This window comes from Columba livia, chromosome 1 (genome assembly GCF_036013475.1).
Source record: "Columba livia isolate bColLiv1 breed racing homer chromosome 1, bColLiv1.pat.W.v2, whole genome shotgun sequence".
In the NCBI taxonomy this organism is placed as follows: domain Eukaryota; kingdom Metazoa; phylum Chordata; class Aves; order Columbiformes; family Columbidae; genus Columba; species Columba livia.
Window position 1 is genome coordinate 13,339,066 of NC_088602.1, and position 21,458 is coordinate 13,360,523.

The 21,458-nt window shown below is 43.1% G+C and overlaps 1 protein-coding gene across 5 annotated transcripts in view; it reads right to left on the reverse strand.

The window, feature by feature from the left end:
* MTMR2 (myotubularin related protein 2) overlaps nucleotides 1–21,458 on the reverse strand; it is a 64,554-nt gene that overhangs the window by 36,233 nt on the left and 6,863 nt on the right. For 2 of the 5 annotated variants that reach the window (XM_065042310.1, XM_005505375.3), the window contains exon 2: nucleotides 6,540–6,645. The exons of 1 other annotated variant lie outside the window; for it this stretch is intronic. In XM_065042310.1, the coding sequence (XP_064898382.1) occupies nucleotides 6,540–6,645 (106 nt within the window). Of the gene's footprint in view, nucleotides 1–6,539; nucleotides 6,646–11,581; nucleotides 11,742–14,305; nucleotides 14,545–21,458 lie in introns of those variants that run through there. 2 more of the 5 variants (XM_065042459.1, XM_065042614.1) reach the window with 2 other exon arrangements.

A 21,458-nucleotide genomic window follows, 5' to 3' on the forward strand; every position in this document is an offset into this window, starting at 1 on the left:
TCGCCTGTTCTTGGATTTGGCCTTGATTTCATCCTTGTGTGCGAAGGGACCTGTGGAAATACTACATGCAGGTCAGGCAGGGGGCAGTTCTGCCTGCACAGCTTCTCCTCCTGTACACCCACAAAACCTTGAGGTGCATTTCTGTGTGAGAATACGACTGAGCCCAACGCGATGACGCAGAGAAACACCTATGGTCTTCACACAGTGACAGTAAAAAGATGAACTGTTTATTTCATCTCACTGCTCTACCACCACTTCACATCCAGCCAAGTCTTTTGTGACCACAGGTCAATTATCTTCACCATCTGGTGGCTTTTGCAATATGGTCTGTAATTTAATAGCAGTCACAGTCCGGTGCGCTGGGAACAAGAGCTCATATCACCGAAGACATCTTCGCATTTGCTACAAAGTAGGCTCTTTATGAGCAGTCCAAGAGCCAAGGGCCAGTCCAAACCAGGAACACTTATCCCCATACATCGCAAAACAAAGATGGAGCTGACTGGCAGGGCAGAGTCTTCAACTACCCTGGAGGTACTTAGGCAGCGTTTTTTTCATGATTTAGTGCTTCCAAACTAGCATCAGTCACTAACTGAAAAGTCCCTTAAAAGCAAAAATAAAAAACATTGCTTAAATGAGTGCTTAAAGTTTAAAAAGTTGTGCCGGTCTCTAAACCCAGCTCTTGTTGAACATGTGTTACACATAACCCAGGCCTGACACGCTTCCTGCGTTGGCAGGGAGATAGAGATGGAAAAGCTCAGCGAGGCGAGTTATAGTGATTTATAGCAAAGGATTGGGGAGGGGGGAAATCACATCTTTTTTCAATATGTTTTTCTACGAACAATATACATGTTCTACATAAAACTAGCCTAAGCCACTTTGCACTGAAGCTAGAATAAAGTAACGCAAAGGTGGGAAAGTCAGTGAGTGGCATTTTGGTTAATCCTGCCCAACATCACCTGAGGGACAGGATTTACCTTGCTTTTAGAGGTCCACAGCTGGAGTAATGACCCTGAACTCTCTTCATAGTCAGGCAAGGAACGCAGTAGGTTTTCAAATGAGACAAAACTGCACCTCTGCTGGAGCACAGCTAAAGGAGAGACCTACCCCGAACCATCAGTTGCTGCCCCTCAAATGACATCCACAACATCCTGCGGCAAGGACTCCTGGAGCTCAGGTACATGACGTTCTCACCTAGTGTGGGCATTTCTGTAAAGTCCAGATAAACCAGATCATAAATGATCTATTTCTTTCTGTCGACTACAAAGGAATTGTGGTTGCCTAGCTTGAGCGCAGACTTGCTCAAACTGATTTCACCCAAAAAACCTAAGGAGATAGTGATGGTATGGAGACTCCTTCATATACCTTTTGTCAATCATCAATTATGTGTCTTACCAAAAAAAAAAATCACACCGGCTTCTCTACAGTCTCCACCCATACAAACAATGGATAACAAATTAAGGTTACACAAGCAACTCTGTGTCTTCCCTTTTCTAACCTTGGAGTCCTGGGCATGCTACGATAATGCTCTTGCATCTCATATGTAAACCCATTGCTAATCCACTGATTCCTCATATATTAAAGGAGAAAACTATTATGGAGGGAGCAAACAATCAGGGAGGATGGGACACACACCTGTACAATATTTTACTGGACCTCACAGGAATATAAGGAATTGTGGATCTTACTGTTGCCCTCAAAGGGGAGAATGGTTTAGTGGCCACAAGCAGCAACAGCAAGAACAAATATATGAACCACACTCTCTGAAGCTCACAGAACTAAGCAGATCTGATGTACTGCTTTCCTCTGTCCACAGAAGGGATTAGAAGCAAGAAGCAACATAAGAAAGCCAACATATGAGCTTCCATCCTCTGGTTCAGGCTTTCACTACATACAATCCAAAACCAAACACAATGGACTGCAAATTTTCAGGCAAAGGTGCTGTTCTTAAGGGAAGTGGCAGCAGGAGTCACTGGCCATACCCAACGCTTCCCAACTCCAGATGGAAAGGATCCAACCCTTTTATGCGAGCTATTCCAAAGCTTTGAATATGGTAAACTTTGGGCATTATTCTATAAATCAACAGCTAACCCAAAATGGAAGTCCCCACTGATAACAGCTAGAGCCTTAAGAGATGTACTATAAACTGCACAGACATATCTGCCCATAGGCATAGGAGAAAATACAACCTTTAGGACTTTGGAGCAATAACCTCACTGTACTTTAATAACCACAAAGTTCCCAGAACCGTAAGAGATATTTATGCACTTTAATATCTTTGGCAATGTTGGCTCTAAGGTGTTTTTAAAATCTCATCCCAAATTACAAATTATCTATGAATTTCCAGCTCATTTTCACTTCCAACTACTTCTATTCAACTCTGTTCTTGCCTGATCTATAACTTATGCTAAAACATATGGCAGTGTATTTGCTAAAAATTCCTTCAAAAAGTGCATTCCCTAAATCAATTCTAAACAGCTTCAGACTTGACATCACAAAGCGGGTGCAGGGGACAACCTAATAGTGCTTGGTTGTTTTTATGCTGTGGTTCAGGTTTTATTTTCATCTTTTTTCTCCCTCTATGAAGCTAACTGAAGTTTTTTAGAGTTAGTTTATGAAGTGAAAATTCTATAAATCGTAGCAGAAAGGCAATTTAATTTTAGTTATAGATACTGAAATGCTCAATATACAGTAATAAGCTCCCACCCTTCATAAAGGTTATTATTATTATTATTATTAAATGCTTTGAAGTAAGATTTAGGAAAAGTACTGCACATGCATTCAGTAGGAATCCCCAGTGGTTGTCTCATTTACTTCATTACACACATGCACACACACACACAGAGTGTTAATTGCACTCCAAAAGAAAACTGCAGGCACAGACTGCAAGAAATGATGTGGGTCCTTCCCCTGGTTCCCTCCTCCCGATGGACGCCTACTATTCTTCTAAAAATTCCCCACAGAAAAAGAGTGCTAATTGTAGCTATCACAAAGCGTTTTTCCATCGTCACAGAAATTTAATTTCTAGATTTGAGTCAATGTGCACGCAGAGGCAGAGATCAAGTAGAGGTAGGAGTGATGATGGATCCACGAAGTAACTCATTCTAGCAAGGAAAATTTAAATACACATCAAGAGCATCATCTCATAATTGGAAAATCCACTTCAAAATCTTGAGAAACTTATTTTCAACCTCTTAAAGCTAACTGATGCAACACCTCCCTGTGAGAACACCATGTAGCCCAGGCACTTGTCTCCCATTCCACCGAGTTACCACAAAAGGTATTAGTTCCCACTTCAGGACTTATTATCTTATTTTCCAGGAACAACGTGGAACTTCTTTTTGTCCTCAGAGGAAATAAGGTGCTAAGCTCAAATCTCAGTACCTGTTAAGACTTGGGAGTTCGTGCTGTTTTGTGCCAATCAAAGCTGCACAAGATGCTCAGGCATGTAAGGAAAGGGCTGGAACCGAGAACACTCTCATGCCACTGTATCAGTTCATGGTGTGACCTCATCTGCAGCATCAAAGCCAAGGCCACATCTCAGAAAGATCAAAGAAGATACTAAGAACAATCAGGGCCTTGAAAAATCTCCCACAGAACTGACTTTAAAAAAAAAAAAACAACTTGCAGAACTGTCGCATGACAGAGATGTTAATTAGGAGGAAACCGGACAAAGAATGATAAGCCCAGAGAGAGGATGGCTATTCTTCTCAACTGAAGTCCCGAAAGAAACAGGCGTTAGCTGATCACCACTTATAATAAATCTTTCATTTAGGAGCTAGCACAAGGCTCCAAGAGCAAGTCCTGGGAGCGAACAGTAACACACCAGCACTGACAGCGGCCATGTCCCTGCAGTTGCACAGGCAACACCCACACAAGAGGCTGTCCACACGTAGAGGACAGATCTCAACCCCACCTCCCAGGCTTGTTCTCCAGCATCAAACAATTCCAGGAACAAACAGAAAAGCGGTTAATGCATTAACTCCTCTAGGAGAGCTAAAGCCAACCTGTACCAGTGGAAACTGCCCCTTTCTCCCTATACGCCAATACAAGGACCATGGGGATGCACTTTCTCCAGGCCTGCTTACCAGGGACAAGCAGTCACTCAAGCATAAAGGCAAGAACCTGCTTTATGCCTACACATAACTGCATCATAGAATGTCCTGAGTTGGAAGGGACTCACAAGGATCATGAGTCCAACTCCTGTCCCTGCACAGGACAACCCCACAGTTCACACCGTGTGTCTGAGGGTGTTGTCCAGTCTCTTCTTGAACACTGTCAGGCTTGGGGCCGTGACACCTCCCTGGGGAGCCTGTTCCAGTGTCCAGCACCCTCTGGGTGAAGAACCTTTTCCTAATGTCCAACCTAAACCTCCCCTGGCACATCCTCCTGCCATTCCCTTGGTTTCTCTCACTGGTCACCAGAAAGATCAGTGGCTGCCCCTCCTCCTCCCCTTGTGAGGAAGCTGTAGCTGCCATGAGGTCTCCCCTCAGTCTCCAGTTTGAACAAACCAAGTGACTTCAGCTGCTCCTCATACGGCTTCCCCTCCAAACCCTCCACCCGCCTTGTAGCCTTCTTTGCAGCCACTCACACCACCTCCTGCAAGAGGCAAAGCACAGAGGGCTTATGCTGAATTCAGGCCCTAAAGATGATGCAAGTTACAAGCAAGAAGCATTTTGCCAGCAGAGGCACATGCTCACACTTGGCTGGCAATGTCTTTAATCTAAATAAGTAATTCTCTGCTTTACCATTTCTCCTTAAGCACTCTTCTGAAATGAAATGGGAGCAGCACTTCTTTAAACCACAGCACAACTTCAGTTTGCTTGTTCATAAAGGAAAGGAAGAAGGGGGCAGGCTGTGAAGAACTCGCTCTGCACATCACACAACTATGGCACAGCCAGGGAGGGCGGCTGCTAAGGGCCTCCAAGCAACAGGACATACACATCTTCTGCCTGAAAAATGTATCATGCAGCTAAGTGAAGGTTCCTCTGATGTTATTTTTGACTGAGGTACAGCGGCTCTGTTGGACGGGGAACCAGACAAACCCAGGAGAGTGGGAAACCACACCCAGTCAGATTAGAATTCACAGGGAAGAAGGTGACAAAAGGAAGAGTCACACGACTGCATCGGGGTTACAAGGAAAACACGTTGGGCCAACTTAATCACCAAGAAGGAAAGACAACATCGATTCTAGAAAAGAAACGTTGCTTCATTCTCTAGTCGTAAAGGTAATTCTTAAGTGTTGAAAAACTGTGAAAATGCAGTTGAGTTGTGCATCGGAAAAAGATATGCCTGGAAAAAGAAACCCACTTATAAAAACTTCAGGAAAAAAATAAATAAGGTCATAAAATAAGCTGGCGTAAAATTTTGGTTTTTATATTATACAGTTACAGTTGTAGTAATATTTGCAATCTTACCTATATTTGTACACTTAATGACTTGGCCTCAACCTAAAAACTGTGTTTTCTACATGGTGGAGTAACTTAAAACCCCAGCTTCACAGGGGAAATAACTTCAGACCTATTACATACCTCTTTACCCAGACATGTTCTAAAGATTACTTTTTGTAAGGTTAGCTAAACATGTAAACTATCAATAGGTCACATAAACTATTGATTCATCTTCAATTCTTAGCTTAATACTGGCTAATAAGCTGCCTTTAGAAAGAAGCATTCCTGTTCTTGCCATTTCTGGACAGACTTTCTGTGATTAATTACACACTACTGAGACAACACTCATGGGACAAAAAATTATCATGGTTGTTGAAGGAATTGGTATTGCATTTAGAGGTTTTAATGCAACCTATCTGTGTTCATATTTTACAAAGATGCTCAAACGTGGCTGAGAAAGGCTAAAAGTCATTACTAGAATGTACCAACAATTTTATACCTATGGATTTTTTTTTTTAAAAACCAAGGATATATTGGCAAAACCCTTGGTTTCACTTCCGAAAATCCTGTGACACAGAACTAGGACTTTGGATTTATAATTAACAAATCTAATAACAGACTTAAAAGAGCCTTGTTTGGACTTTTTTTCATGTCAGAGCAATTTATTGTGACCGAATATTATTTTATCAGCTTGGAGATAGCAATCTTTCTCTGAAAGAAGGTACTTCCAAGGACTCAGTGTTTACAAACAAGCACAAGTTCTCAAGAGAGAACATCTCATATATACACACAACAGAGGGGGAAAAAAAGGATATACAACTGGCAGGTTGAAGATTTCACTTAGAGCACTTAAAAGAAAATGGAGCTCCTTTCAAAATTCATCTCCAAGAGTGGGGTGCAGAGTCTGCTTTTTGAAGATTAAACAACTTTATAAAGAAGGAAATAACACCGTAGAGATTAAACTTCAATTTCTATTTCACCTGTTTGACTTTGGGTCCTTTCATGCTTTGGCTACATAAAATTAGGCATAAAGCTGACAACATTTTACCATATCCAAACTCACAGGAGCAAGAAATGTCCTCTGAAGGAGGCCGCAACACATATACATATGTATATATCTTTTTTAAGACAGAATGTACAAAATATACGTACCCTTAAGTCTGGAGAGAAGTTGTCTGCTGAGGTGGAGACTGAGTCGGACGATACAGCAGAAGCAGATTTGGTGTGAGACGAATGGTCTGAGTGAGACGTGGAAGCGCTATAAAGAAAAATACCACAGTGTATCAAAACCCAGCTCACGAACGCTCGAAAACAGAATCACTGCCACTGCTTACAGTCATATCAGGCATTTTTCACTATTTCCACCCTTTCTATTCTCATTCAGCCCTCAGCAGTGGTTTAAGAGAACCTGGTTTACTCACTGTTGCCATGGATTACCAAAGTCAATTCATACAATACAATTCATTACCAAATCTCAGCTCAGACTGAACCAACATTATCATGATCACAAGCCTGATCAAATCCTAAATCACAGAAACTAAGGGCCCCCATTTCAGCCTTTCAGATGGGAGACATTAGTGCGCTGCAAGGGGATGAAAACAGGCTCGTGAACGCACGCCAGCACAACTCCCACAACAGCTTCACAGCGGTGGAAGGAATTCAGAGTTAAAACTCTTTCCATCACACAAAACTTTCCTCCTTCAGGTGTAAGTACAGCCCTTGGGAGAATTAGAGAGACTTTCCAAGCATACCTCTCTGGCGATACAAAGTGTGATTTGCTAAATAACAAAGCAAAACAGCAATCTTCTTTTCCTAGATGATTTTCCTAGTATAGCTGTAAGCAATTAAAATAAGCTTATTTTATAAGATTTTTATACTGCGACCTCTCCTAGAACCGTAATTGCTTAAAATTAGCATTCAATAGTAATGCTCATAAGCCCAGATGACTGTAAAGAAAGATCCTCCATGGTGCATCGTTACTCCCTGAAGCCATAGTGCAGCAGTGAATGCCACCTGAACCAAGTAATTCCCACACTCCTGCCAACCCCAGAAAGGTTTTATCTGGGTGTAAAGACACTCTTAGGGATCAGCTTTAGGGCTTGCAAGCCTCGCCTTGGCTGAAGCAGAATGCCAGCAGGAATACTGCGGTCACTAGACTTGGGGTAACCTAAAAGAGTGGTATCTGAGCTTCTAAAGGGCTTGGAAATCTGTTAATTGTCTGAAAATTGTTTTGCTGCCGGTAAACAGCCACCAAAAGGCCAAAGTGTTCCATTTTCATTTCTATTCTTCACGGTTTGCCAAAGTAGTACGCAGGCAGTGTTAAAAGCATGAAGGACTACAGCAAAATTGGGCTCTTGCTGGGAGATAGTCCTTTCTCTCCAAGCATTAAAGAGTATTGGCAACTCTTTCATCCTATGAAGTAGAAAGTTAGAACTGGAACCTTTGGGAACAGTAAAAAAATACTTAAAATAAATGATACTGACTTTCCAATCGAGTAGCACAATTCCACTGAATGCATTTGTTGTACATGGTTCGAGAGCTAATCACTCAGCTTTCCAGCTCGCTCAGCTCCTGCGGTGTTGCTGGGTGAACTCATGTCATTTCGGACGGACAGTGGCACTTGTGCACCCAGTGCAACAGCCCCAGCGTCTCCATCCCATGCAGAAAATAATCTTACACTAAAATAACAAGAACTGAATATGCAAAGCCTCCTGTTCTTACGGCTCAAAGGGCCTCACACATACACTGAATTTGCGTACAGTTTCACATTACAACAAAATTGATATAAAGCATCCGCTGCTGCTGAACGGGCCACTGACGTTCCCCTCCGTTCCTCCTCCTCTTGGCCTGGGCTGCACAGCATCACAAGATGCACAGTTCAATTTGCTGATCTGCTGGGGCAGTAAAGTATTAACAAACATGAAGACAGTCTTTGGTCGGATAATAAGGCCGATTGGATTCATTACATGGCCATATAAACCATCAGATGCAGCACATGGAGAGGGAGGGAATCCATATCTGGAGATAATGAGGAAGCTTGAGAGCACTTCTGCACACAGCAGCTTGCAGGCATGCTAAATTAGGCTTAGCATTGAACCTAATTTTTACATTGCTTTACTAAAACCAGCTCAGACCCCTGGATGTGTTCCCTTGAAGCTCCTTTCAGTCTGGTTTCTGCATGGTCAGCCTTCATCTGCCAAGTGTTATCCCTTGTATTTGCAACTGTTTAATTAATTTGACTTTTAAAAGTATGTTAAAAAAAAATAAATCACAATTTAATCCACAAAGCAGCATCAGTTTACTGTTCAGCAACGCGTAAGGAGACGGCACTTGAAGTTACCAACAAAGAGCAAGCGGATGCTGCAGATGCCTTTTTCACTGGGTGACAACTGTCTGCTGTCCCTGGGTCTCTCTTGTGCTTTCTGCTGTGGTAGCTCCAGCCGAGGGAGCCCAAGGCTCAGCACAAGCCTCCGGAGCCGGGCCTTCCAGCTCCCTCCCCTTCCAGGGCCCAGAATTTTGTGTATTTAAATGCATTTTACAGCTCAGCAAGTCTGCTCAGAGTTTACAAGTCATTTAGCACAGATGTAAATAACTAAGCAAGGGGCACAGCAGCAGCTAACGTGGCCTGTGTGCACCACGCAGGACAGCTTACTCACTGGGCAAACATCGCTAAACCACCGAGCACAGTCACCTATTGAGAGAGGCACCGGCATTCAGAATTTCACATCCTTCAGTCACAGAAAGGGGAGCTGGAAAGGTTTAATGGAGTGTGCTCGTCTCTCTGTCACCAAGCTAGGACAAGCTACACTCAAACAACTCTCAAGACCTGTCTGTGTAACCTACTCCTAACAGATCCCAGGGAGGGAGAGCACTAACAAAAGAATCAAAATTTCACCAGTTTCTTTGCTTACACAACTTGTCTGCCCTCATACATTCCCAGTGTCTACCTAGTACACAAGCAGTGACTACCTAATCATTGTAGACCAAAGATTTTTATGAAATTGTTAATTAATTTCACTTCAACAAGCTAAGCAGCAAACTGCTCTATGCAGAAAAAAGAAAAAAAATAAGAGAACCATAATCCACAGCATGTCTGAGCTGTGAAAGTGTTCTGTGTTCATAGATCACGCTTGGCTTCAAGTGGGTTGTAATGAAGGAAAGCATTTGCATTTTAGAAGTGGATTTTCGAGAGCTCCCCGCACCAGCGTCCCTCTGCTCCCACAGAAAGCGCTGGTGAAGCCTCACTCCAGCTACAGCAGCGCCAGCTTTTGGAACCGCCGCCTGCACACACAGCGAACAATACCGCTTGGATTATGCAGCTCTGCACAGTATGCATAGGTTGCATATGTTTGGCTCCCTGCCTCTGTTCTCCTCATCCATCATTTATAGGGAGCGGAGATGGAACGAAGGAGCAGACAACCGAAATGCCGCTGGCTTGCGGCTCCCTCATCGTCGTCAGGCAGTTGCACGGCTCCAGCTCCACCACTTTGCAAACTAATTAAATGGATGTCCCTGCATACACATGAGAAGTTTATTAGCTTCAGCGGGTTAGTCAATCTCGAGCTCTCCTCTGCTGCCAATGCAAAAGGCAAGATCCTCAAACCAGGCAGTTGGGTGGGGAGAGGGGGAGAGCGTCCCTGGGCTGACACGCAAACTCACAGTGAGGAGATCAGAGCTCCCTCCATGCTTTGCCACCAGCCCTTCAGCATCATCTTGGGCAAATTATTTACTCCTGCTTCTGCCATGGCTTCTGCACATTATTCCAGCTTTTCCCAACGTAAAGTTAAAGCTGTCTCAAACAATTCTTTCAGCAGCGTGACAGGGTACTTCTGGTATCAGTCTAAAATCCTGAGGACCCCACCAAGGATGCTCTGTTCTCATGGGGACACAGCCCCAACACCTGTATTCCACCAGAGATAACACAGAGCAAACCTGAGTGACAGCAAGGGGACAAAGGTCAGACATAACTGCTGGGTTCAGGGGCACCCCAGAAACATCTGAGAACACAGGCAGGTTTGGCCAGATTTCAGCGAGGGTTTAAAACCACTGGCACTGAAGTTGTGCCAATCACTGCTAGGTCTGGTTTAACACAACTTAACAAAACACACAACATAATATTAACTCTGAACTTCATTAAGGCTTTAGGAAACAACATATACTCAGGTTCACAAAATACTTTGAGCTCTTCCTACAGGAAAGTGAGTGAGTGCAGACATTCTGTGAGAAACCTGTGAAGACCAAGGACCCCCAGAGCAATTCCCTTCCAAGGCCCCAGGCGCAGGCAGGCCCGCAGCGTCCCTGCTGATGGATTTCTGCGTTAGTGCCAAATGAGACCCCGACACCAGTTCCAAAGCACCTTCAGGGAGAGAACCTTCTGCTGTCACTGCCATCTCCATTTCCTCCTCTCATTCCTCCCTTCCCATGCAGAAGTGGAAAACAGGTTTAGGATGCAATTAGCACTGATGTATGTCTTTCATCTTAGTAATTATTTTTATTATTTAAATGTATTTCTTATAGCCAGATTTTGAACAATAAATGAGTGACAATGAGGGCTGTTTGCACAATGGTCTTGCACAGTATCTGCACGTAGTATTAACCCCTTGGCTATAGAAAATACATATACGCAACTAAGAAGAGAATTACAATGGAAACCAAGCACAACGACTCAACTCCTGATAAAGTGCTCACTGTTATTATTAGGACTATCTCACAACATGCCAGATGGTTTTCCAACACAATTCAGACTCAGACAGATGCCCTCCGGTAATTCCTGTTCAGGCAATTGAAAGCTGTTACTGTACCCGTAGCAGAACTGAAGGTATGCCGGAGTGTTTAGCTTCACCTGTCAACAAAGATGTAAAGAAGCTGCAAACAGAAGCGCCTGAGACATGCAAACTTATCCTGTTAGACTATGACAGTGCAGATGAAATATTTTGGGGGAAAGCAGTGATGAGTCTTCAGCCATTTCAAAAAGTTCCATTAAATGGCACCTGCCAAAGTCATCGGAGGCAACCTCGACCCTTATACCCCTGCAATCTAAAAAACACACTCTTTAAGAAAGTCAATGAAAAGAAATAAAAGCTGGTAGCTGCAATTTTTTTGTCAACTGTTAGAGAAAGAGTTTGAATACGAAGCCATTTCCTTCCCAAAGCAGCTAAGCAACACTTTTCCCTGGAAGCAGAAAGCACCAGTACCTGAAGACGGCAGTTTGAGGGTTCAAGCACGACACAGTGAGCTCAGGTCAGGTAGCAGATGAGCATGGAGATGCAAAGAAAGCGCCCAAATCAAACTGGAGCCCCATGGCTTTCACCTGATGAGAACAAATGCACCATTTACGCAGGACTGAGTTCTCCTCCCTGTATCCTTACACCTATTGTGGGAGATTTAATACAATGTTCTTTGTACTCCGAAAAGAGGATATTTTCCTTCCCCGTCCCCACCCTCCACAGGAAGGAAAACTGCTAAGAGATCTCTACAAAGAGCTTTCTGTGAATGTCAGCCTAAGGACAAGCACACTACACAACCTCTTCTCCTAGGCCACGTGACTCAAGAAGAAAGTCACAACAACCAATTTCATGTCTCACATAAAACTTCACAACAATTTCTGGCAAAACTTGAGACAGCGGTCATGACTTCACTTTAAGGGATGGTCCTGCTAAACCATCCCGGCTGGTAATTGCTGAAATCGGTCCAAGCAAGCACCTTAAGGTATGCCTCTTTCTGGTCAGCATGAACATAAAAATATAGACAATATACACCTTCCTAAAGACAAGAAACAATCCTTTGCAGAAGGGAACTGGCTACAGCGAGGGTGGTGAGCCACTGGAACGGGCTGCACTGAGAAGCTGTGGATGCCCCATCCCTGGAAGTGTTCAAGGCCAGGCTGGATTTGGTCCTGAGCTACCTGGTCTAGAGAAAGATGTCCCTGCCCATGGCAGGGGGTGGAATAGATCTTTAAAAGCCCCTTCCAACTCAAAACATTTTATGATTCTATGGGCAGCAGCTCCCTGAGAAACTACCGTTAATTTCTGAAGATACTTCTTCAGACTTTGAAAACTTATGAAGAGACCTCTGTCTTGCTCATAAAATAAAAAAAAAGAAAACAAAAGGTATTGAAAAAAAAAATCCAAGACTGTGAACCTGTGTCTGAGTTTAACCCCCAGACCTCCGTGAAAAACTGTTGGGACAGGAGGAAAACCCATCTCTGCAAAATGTGCCATTTTTATTTACAACATATGCATAGGGCTCAAGGACACCTACTTTTTTTTGTGGCAACATCTTAAAATACTGACCTTGCTCACTCCTATATGTAACACAACCAAAATGCAGTCGGTGATGAAAAAGTCAGCTCTCCAGCACCTTCTTTATGAATATTCCTTCCCTGACAACACAAGTAGCTGCTTCATTGCTTGCAGAGGTGTGCCAATTACTCAGATGCTAATTGGCATGAGATGCTCACACCATTTCTTCTGTATCAAACTGAACATTTTGTTTCAATAGTCACTGAACCGACATGGAAAACAGGTGATAAAATGCACCACTGGGCAATACAGTTTCAGCTGCAGAGGTCATAAATGAGAAAAACACCGCGGAGGGCAAATTTCCATTTCCTCTCTTCCTGTTTTTGTAAAAGTTTCTCATTATGTCAACTCCTAAAAATTAATCAAGGTGAAAACTGCAAATTAATGATGACTAGTGGCAAATACAATTTAATTTGGAAGCTTTGGATGCCAAGAGAGCAGGATCCGATTGATTCAAGTTTATAGCAGGGCCATGAATAGGAGCACGTGCAGCACTTGGGCACTTCTCTGAAAAGCGTAATGACACAGAGGTACTGAGCAATCCCCACTCACCGCTCAAACCCAAGCCGACAACTCTCCCTCCTCAACGCTTTCAAAGCTCCTGTTTCTTTCAGAGAAGGAAAAAGAAATACTGAAAAACCTTTTGGGTCACATCAGAGCAGAAGGAGACAAACTGGTGCTTGTTCCCCATGAATGTGACTTTGTCCCGGCTGGTACTGGCTGAACTGGTCTGGGAAATCCAGATGCTGCCCACATCAGGCTCTCCCATTTACAGCAGCTCTCTGTGGAGCTGTGCTAAGTGGTCCCCAAAGTCTTTATCTGTATACATATATATCTATATATATATACATACACACCTAAGGGTACTCAGAAGTGCCTCGTATGCCCCTCTTTGGGGGCTGGCATCTGACCAAACCAGGGCCCTGTAGAAGGACTCGGACGCTTTGCACTGGCTTCCACTCCACCACAGGGATGTAACAGGCTGTACCACTGTAAATTCAATTTTAGCATCTTAACAACATCTCTGCCAGGACAGGAATCCAGCAGCGCTCAGCACCGCGCACGCCCACAATAACAGACAACCCTCTCCCAAAGAGCTTGCACGGACAGACAAAGGAGCAGTATCTACAGAGAGCAACGACCCGAACTTAATTCTTCACAGCAAAACAGAAAATCAAAACAGGCTTATTCTACTTAGACAATAAGTACCAAAGGAAACTACCTGTTGCATACATAAGGCACCCCTCCGAATACCCAGTACCCTCTTTTTAGGCACACACAGAATAGACAGTTGCTACATTTCAGAACTACAAGGAACTCACAATTTTTATAAACATTTAAAGATGCCACTTGAACCTCTGCTTGATCTGTAACAAACTCAGAGGGGGAAAAAAGCCACAAACAAATACACATTTGAAGGAAAGAAAAGCACCAACTGCCAGGCTTCCTCTGGCATTCAGAGGAGGCAGACAGTTCTATAATATAATAACACACCCTCTCCATTCAAAAGGGCTGGCAGTGTCAGAGCTCAACAACATCTTAAAAAGAAGCCATTTCAGCAAACAAATCATTGTGCATGTGTGTGACAGACCTAAAATAGCCCCCCACGCCACTCGCCTGAATGAAGAAGATTCACTTCTGTTGCCAAGCAAAGCTGGGTCTCAGTCTGACTTCAATGTTCCAAGGGAGGAAAATGTCATTTTTTAAAAGTTGATCCTTCTAAGTAGCATCCTGAGCTGAATATATAGTACATGTTTTCCCATGAGCCATAAAGACAATGTCCTATATTTTGACCGTGAACAAGCTTTTCTAGGAATGCAAATTCTGCTCTCAGTAGTCACACAATGGACTACAGTGTCACAAGCACTGTTCGTGCTCCATTAGTCATTCTTTCATTATTTTTTTAAACACAAATTCACAAAAGGCCTACAGTGTGTGCAGAGCACTTGCTAAACAATAGGCTGATTGTTTAAAATATTTGCAAGATTCCGAGAATAGAAAGCCAACACCCAAAGACAAACCAATATGCAGCACGTAATTAATAACAAGCAAGAAGCCCACAGGATCATGCTTTCATGAGTCAAACAATCCAGAAGGTAAAAAACAGGAAGAACAGCAGCTATCAGAGGCCTGAACTGATATCCTCCGATCTGCACATGGAAGATAACTACAAAATTATATGTCTTCACGAGAGGAACAAGAGGGGAGTTAAGTTTCTAACAAGCTCCAGGCTGCTATGGGATGATGCTCAGCTACAAGGAAGAAAAACAAATATTTTTCAAGAAATTGTTAGACTTCTGCTGGGAACTGACATTTTACCTCTGTTTCACCAACTATATTGCAGCCCATATCTACGAAGCCCATAATTAGTTACTACCTCTCGAAAGCAGGCTGATAATTCAGTATTTTGGTCTGATCCCAGTTCCTAATGGAAATTGCCTTGCGATAACCACCACGAGCACACATGCCTTCATGTCCAGAATTAGCGATCAGGTGGACAAGGTGAGTGACACACCTGCTCCAGGTGACACCTGGTGGAAATACAACCCAGTCATTGTGGCTGTGCTTGGGGGAGATGTCTGACAGACCTCCCGGAGATGGTGCACACCTGTGGTCTGTGCTGCAAAGCTTTGGGGTTGCCAGTCACCAGGACAGACCCTTAGCATTGAAAATAAAAATAATACAAATGAAGACTGGTTCAAAACACAAGCCTGCTTACAGTCCATGCAAACAACATTGCCTGCTTGAATAATTACCTCATTTCTGTGCCATCCTACACATTAGGTTATTGCTATGCTTTTGAGAATCGTCTGGGATTGTTCAGAAGGAGCTAGAGCCTTTGTTTTCAACTATAAGATATTACAGAGGGTGGGGCTGAACCTGAAGCAAAGAAGATCCCTGCTCCCAAGAAAATAGTATTTCAGGGTCCAAAACACACAGTTGAAGGAGGAAGTTCCAGTACCTCGGGCTTCAGATGGTTGAAAGTGACAGCAAGAAAGCCATCAGGTGATCACTGATTGACAGGATGTCTGGCAAGTGATCTCTCCGGCTGTGATGAATCAGCACAAGTCCTGACTTGCAGCTTTCTCCCCCAAACAGCCGCCCAGGGGCCCTCTGTGCAGCATGACGGCCTCTAGCAAAACAGCAACTCAAGAATCCAAATCCAAGTGTCTCCTGGTGCTACAAGACCAGTTTCTTAGCCCTACCTGTGGAAGAAGCTGGTTCCAGGGCTCAGGACATTTTGTGGCAGAGAAGAGACCTGGGTGGTGCTGCTGCCTCCTACATCAGAGCAACCTCAGATTTACCACTGCACCCCACAGGAAAAAGAGGGCTGGCAACATCTGTCTCCACAGGAACTTTGAATGCAGACAAAAGTCACTACAGAAATCCTACACACAGTCCAAAACCACTCTTACTGTTTACTAATATTTATATATAGCATGTAAACTTCCCCTCCCTTCCTTTAAAATAGATTAAGCCAGAGAAAAAGTTACAAGTAAAAAAATATCAGGATTTTGATATAAATTCAGCAAGTCAAATGATAAGGCGCAATAATAACTCCAGAGTCTGAGAGCAAGGAGAAAAACATTGAAAGCAATACGGGATATTTAATATTTTCTTTGCTTGATAATTTCATCTCTTTTTTTTTTTTTTAGAGGAAACCTCTTAATTTGACAAAGGAAAGAAACAGAAATAATACCCACTTTGGTAAGTACTCACCTTAGGACAGAAAGGAGAACTGGATAAAAAGACAGATATAACTTCTCTTTTACTACTTGTGTTCTTGCAGTGCCTTAATTTCTAGTTACATACTAGCAGCCAGTTACATACATTTTAACCGTATATGTATACTTCTGACAGTTCATTTGCTGACTCAGTTTTTCTTTAGATTCCCACCTATTTCCCTATTTATAAAACACCTTAGTTAGAACGTAACATGTATTGTTAAATGTTCTGATTTTCTTCCAAACACACACCACACAACCCCCACACCCCAATAAAGCAAACACCCACAGGAATTAAAAATACCTGCAATTTACTCACCAATGACATTACTTGTTCCATACTGGGAATAATAAAAAGGAGGAGGAAATAACATTTAAACACAGCCAATCTGGAGAGTCTTGTATCACCTAGCAAAACTGACAGGGTATCACCTTGATAACCTTTCACAGACACTATGCAGCTGCATGCCCTGCCAGGCTCAGCTCAAAAAACGGACTGGGAACAACTATATTCTGTTGGCAGCCCAGCCCCTGCACAAAATTGGTCCCTAGCAGAGTTTCAAGGCTAAAATAAGTCAAGCATTCAATGATCTGGGGGCTTTATTTCCAGAAGCTGAATCTAAGACAACACATGATGTTTTCAGAAACACTGAGCACCTCTATCTTGTCTCAAGTCCCAGAGAGCCCAGCAGCTTTGAAGATCGTGGTCCGTCAGCCCAAGCCCTCATTTTCAACACTCATACCTGGGACCAGGTATCCTCACTAACTCAGTTCAATTTATTGTCCAAATAATAAGTCCGATTTCCAACGTGCTCAGCAGCCACTGATTTCTATAAGGGCCAGAAGGGCTCTGCACACTTACTCACCCCACTGGCCCGTTTCAGGATGCATGTTGAAACAGAGGTCTTTCGAATTCTTCCACCTTACAATGAAGTGAGGCAAGGCAGACAAAGTTGCAAGCTCATCTGCAGATTTTCTGTACATCAGCTCTCATACATCGAAAATAAGGGTTTATCTTCCCAGTTCACCCACAGCCACTTCCACCCGCCACTTCTGGTTCCTCAAGCAGAAATCAGTGTATGCGAAAAACAAAGTAGCTCAAAGAGAAGATGGTTCAGCTCTGGCTGGCAGATACCACAGGTGTCTCTGCTCCCACTCAGTCAATGGAAACCCAGGTGATGGAGTCCAGACAACAGTGCAAGTCTCCCAGAGCAGACACCTATCTTTGTCCAGCTGAATTATTTGTGCAGTGTATGGACTCTGCAGAGGGTAGGAAAGTTTTAGATACCTACTTCACATGGAGATAGGAGCTAGATCCTGCCCTGGTTTCCAGGAGATGAGTGCCTTGTGGCAGAGAAGTTTGTATTTGCTTCTTGTTTTCAACTGAACGCAGCCTTTTGCAGACACCAGAGGAAGCACAGGGAATGAAGGAAATGCAAAGATGAGATAATATAATGTGCTTCTCCAACTTGAGAGAAGCCTTGTCCTAGAGAATCTGCACATATTTGTGACATCTTTCTCATCTAGGCATTCCCTATGCTAAAAAGGAACAAGCTTTTTCTGTAATGGAAAAACTGACATGGCCTCCCTTCCCATCTCCATCTTTGTTTAAATGCAAAACTTGTCAGAAGTTATTACTTTCACTCCTCTGTCAAGCAAGGTTAAAAATGTCTAAATATTACAAAAACTACCAGTGGAAAAACCTGACAGACATACACAAGTACACAAAGAAACAGGTTTAAGAAACTGGACTACAAACCTCTGCTTCCTCCTCGGTTGACAAGAGATTTAGTTAATATGTAAAAAAAGAGCAATAATATGACTTAGGAAATAGCTCCTTCCTTTTTTTTTTTTTGGCGTGCAGAACAACCCAGACTCAATGTACTTTTTGGCCCTACCACAATGCTTGGGAGGGAGTTCTGTGCAGGTGGTCACATCTTCATCACTCACTGTAGGCTCTCCTTACAGTCACTGGCGAGACAGATGACTCCTCCTTCCCCGCTGTCCGCAAACACAAACCCAGAGACCAGCAGAAATTTGTATCACTCCAGTGAGATGAGACAAATCTCACCCCAGGGTGCCTGTATTTTTCCTCATGCAAGGTGGAAGCAGAAGGTAGACTCTAGAATCAGAATATGTTTTAGAAAAAAAAGATGACAGAAGTCCCTCCATGGCACTGGAAGCAGCAGCGATCAGCAGAAGCTGCACCCCAGCAGATGGCAACAAGCAAAGGGCCAAGACTGCTCAGCTGGTGAAGTCCTGAGCACATCCACAAACAGTCCCACCGCATTCTTCTTCTCACATCCCAGTATTTAATAACCATTCTGGTAGGATGCTTCTTCACCTTTGAGGAAAAAGTCTTGGGAAGCACTCTGTCGTGAGGTGTGGGGGCTCATTTTCCGGGTGGAAGTTGGATGTCAGTTCTTAGACTGGAGGACACAGCCTGAATTTTCAAGAACAGCCTATTCCAAAAGTCAACTTGGGTAAAATGTGAGCAGACGATCCTACATTTTTCATTTCTTAACCAGAGGTGTCCTACTTGCAAATGAGATGCTGATGAGTTTTGATTAGTTAAGGGTATCCTATCTACTGGTTAAACCAACCTCTGCTCTGATGACTGATTTTGACAACCATCCTTCAGCAGCCGCTCTCTGACACCACAGGTTCCAGTGACCTGCCCCTGCCTTCAGCATCTGCACAGCAGTCAGGCAGCCTCTGTAATTTTCCACTTGTAACCAACTCGTTCACAGGCTCCAGCTCATCCATGGGCAGATTTAGCTGAAACAGCTGAGGAGAATAGTCCTGCTAACTGTCTGTGCAGTAATTCAGATATTAGTGCTTTCTGTGCCAGGAAATACAAACAAACAAACAAAAACAATCAAACAAAAAACAACACCAAACACTTTTCTCACAAATCACCAAGCAATGATCAGATGCATACTCAACCCACCAGTGAAATTTTGTTCAGATAAATATAGATGGGTTAACTCTTAGCCCTGTCATTCAGTACTGTCATTGCTCTTCATAGGCCATAAGTTTTGTAGTGAACTTTCAAGGCCTCAGGACCGAGGTTTGTTACTCTTGCTTTGCCTGAACTTTTCTTCGCCAACCTGCAGCTTTGTTTTACATGGTTGAGTTGTGATTGCAATTTCTGTAATTGGCCAGGTGTCTGTATCTACTCTGTTTTATTTTTGTTTGTGTTTGGTACAACCACAGTTTTGCACAGAGAGCAGTAACAAGCAGTTATTCTGTATAGAATGAGATATTTACCACAAATATAATGAGTTTGTGTAGAGGAAATATAACAGTCTGGGATGACAGCAGGGACCTGGAGACAAAGTGGAGACAAAGGATGTGGCACAGAGGAGTACAGGGGATGAGATGGGGGACAGGCTTGGCAATGGGGACCATGGCTATAAACAGCTCACCAAGGGTCAGTTAAAGAAATGCCAACCAGGAGCTGGACAAAACCAGTCTTAGAGGTAACAAAGATAACAAATAAATAGTATCTAATACCATAAAAGCAACTATGTATAGCAAAAATCAGATGTAGTGTGGAATTGCAGAACAATGAAGAAAGAGATAGGTCTAACGTTTTACCAAACATACTAAAATGATCCCAGGTGGTTCCTGCAGTGAGGAAAGAAGAAACCATCAACATGAACCTCATAGTTCACCAGCAAAGGAGTCCAGATGCTGACAACTCACTGTAACACCCACCGCCACCAGAATAAAACCAGCAACACTGGGACCCAGAGGAGCTGTGGGGGGCGAGTGAAACACCAGGAAGAGGGACAGAAACAAAAAAACATCATGACTGTTTTAACTGCATCATTATTCTTTTTCTGTAATAATTTCATCTGGACTAACAATAATCAGACTCTCACAATTTCAGTTACACCAAGAATAAGTTCCTTGCTATCTAAAGATGTGCTGCCTTTTTGCCCATGAACAACATGTTGAGCATAGCACTTTGTATGGACAGGTAGGCTCTTTACATCACAGTACATAAATCCAGATTAAAATGCTGTTTTATTCTAAACAGGTGTTGTACATCTTCTCAGAACAAAGGCAAAAAACCCATAAACTCATGTTTTTGTAACTAGTTCAGCAGAAGTATGATCACATACCCACACCTGACCCAGATCAAATTTGAACCATTGGGTGACTTAACATTAATGACTCTGGAGCCATGGCCAGAAGACTAGAGGAAGGCCCGATATGTAAAGTGGGAGCATTTGTGAAGAGCTAAAAAAAACCTACTAGAACATCACCTTGAAGGGGTTATGGACTAGAAAACTGCTAACACTTTCTCTTCATCAAATATATCAGGGTTTAGAAAGCAATGGAAAAGAATTCATGAAGCAGAAAGGCAAGAGAGAAGCAAGATAAAGAGCTACCTTGAAATCACTGGAAAATCACTGAGTGAGAATATTATCTGGCAAAAGAAACTACAGATGGTAGGAAAAGGAAAAACAAATACTTGAAAAGTTCCACTGATTTTTGTTGTTGCCTTTCACTGAATTTTCCTTCAATTAAGCTCCCAGTTACTGGGGCTATAAAACACCCAAATATTTTTTAGTTAAATATGAAGATGAGGATAATTTGTGACAGTGTCTCCTTTGTATTCTCTCTTTGCTGAGTTATCCCCAACAGCTCTGCAAACCAAGCACTTCATTACCTTCCTGTCACCCTCCTCTTCATGGTGCTGTGGGCTTCCCATGGACAAATGACAAGACCACGTTTTTCATGTCCCATTTTACATCTACACCTTGTATATAACACCTTATCAGAGTGACCTCTGGAAGGCTGCCGATGCATTTCTAATGTATGCTTGCTGGTTTTTCCCTCAACTAAGCTTTCTGGTAATGTAAGCCCTTTGGTGTACAGATCAGGTCTCTTTTTACACTACCCGATAGCCCCAGCGCTGAGAAAACAATAACAGTAAAGCAGGTCACCAGGGTAAGACTCATGAAAAAGAAGCTGTGGACTATTGATTCTGCTGAGCCATTCACAAGGTGCTATGATGTTTCCAAATGCAGTTC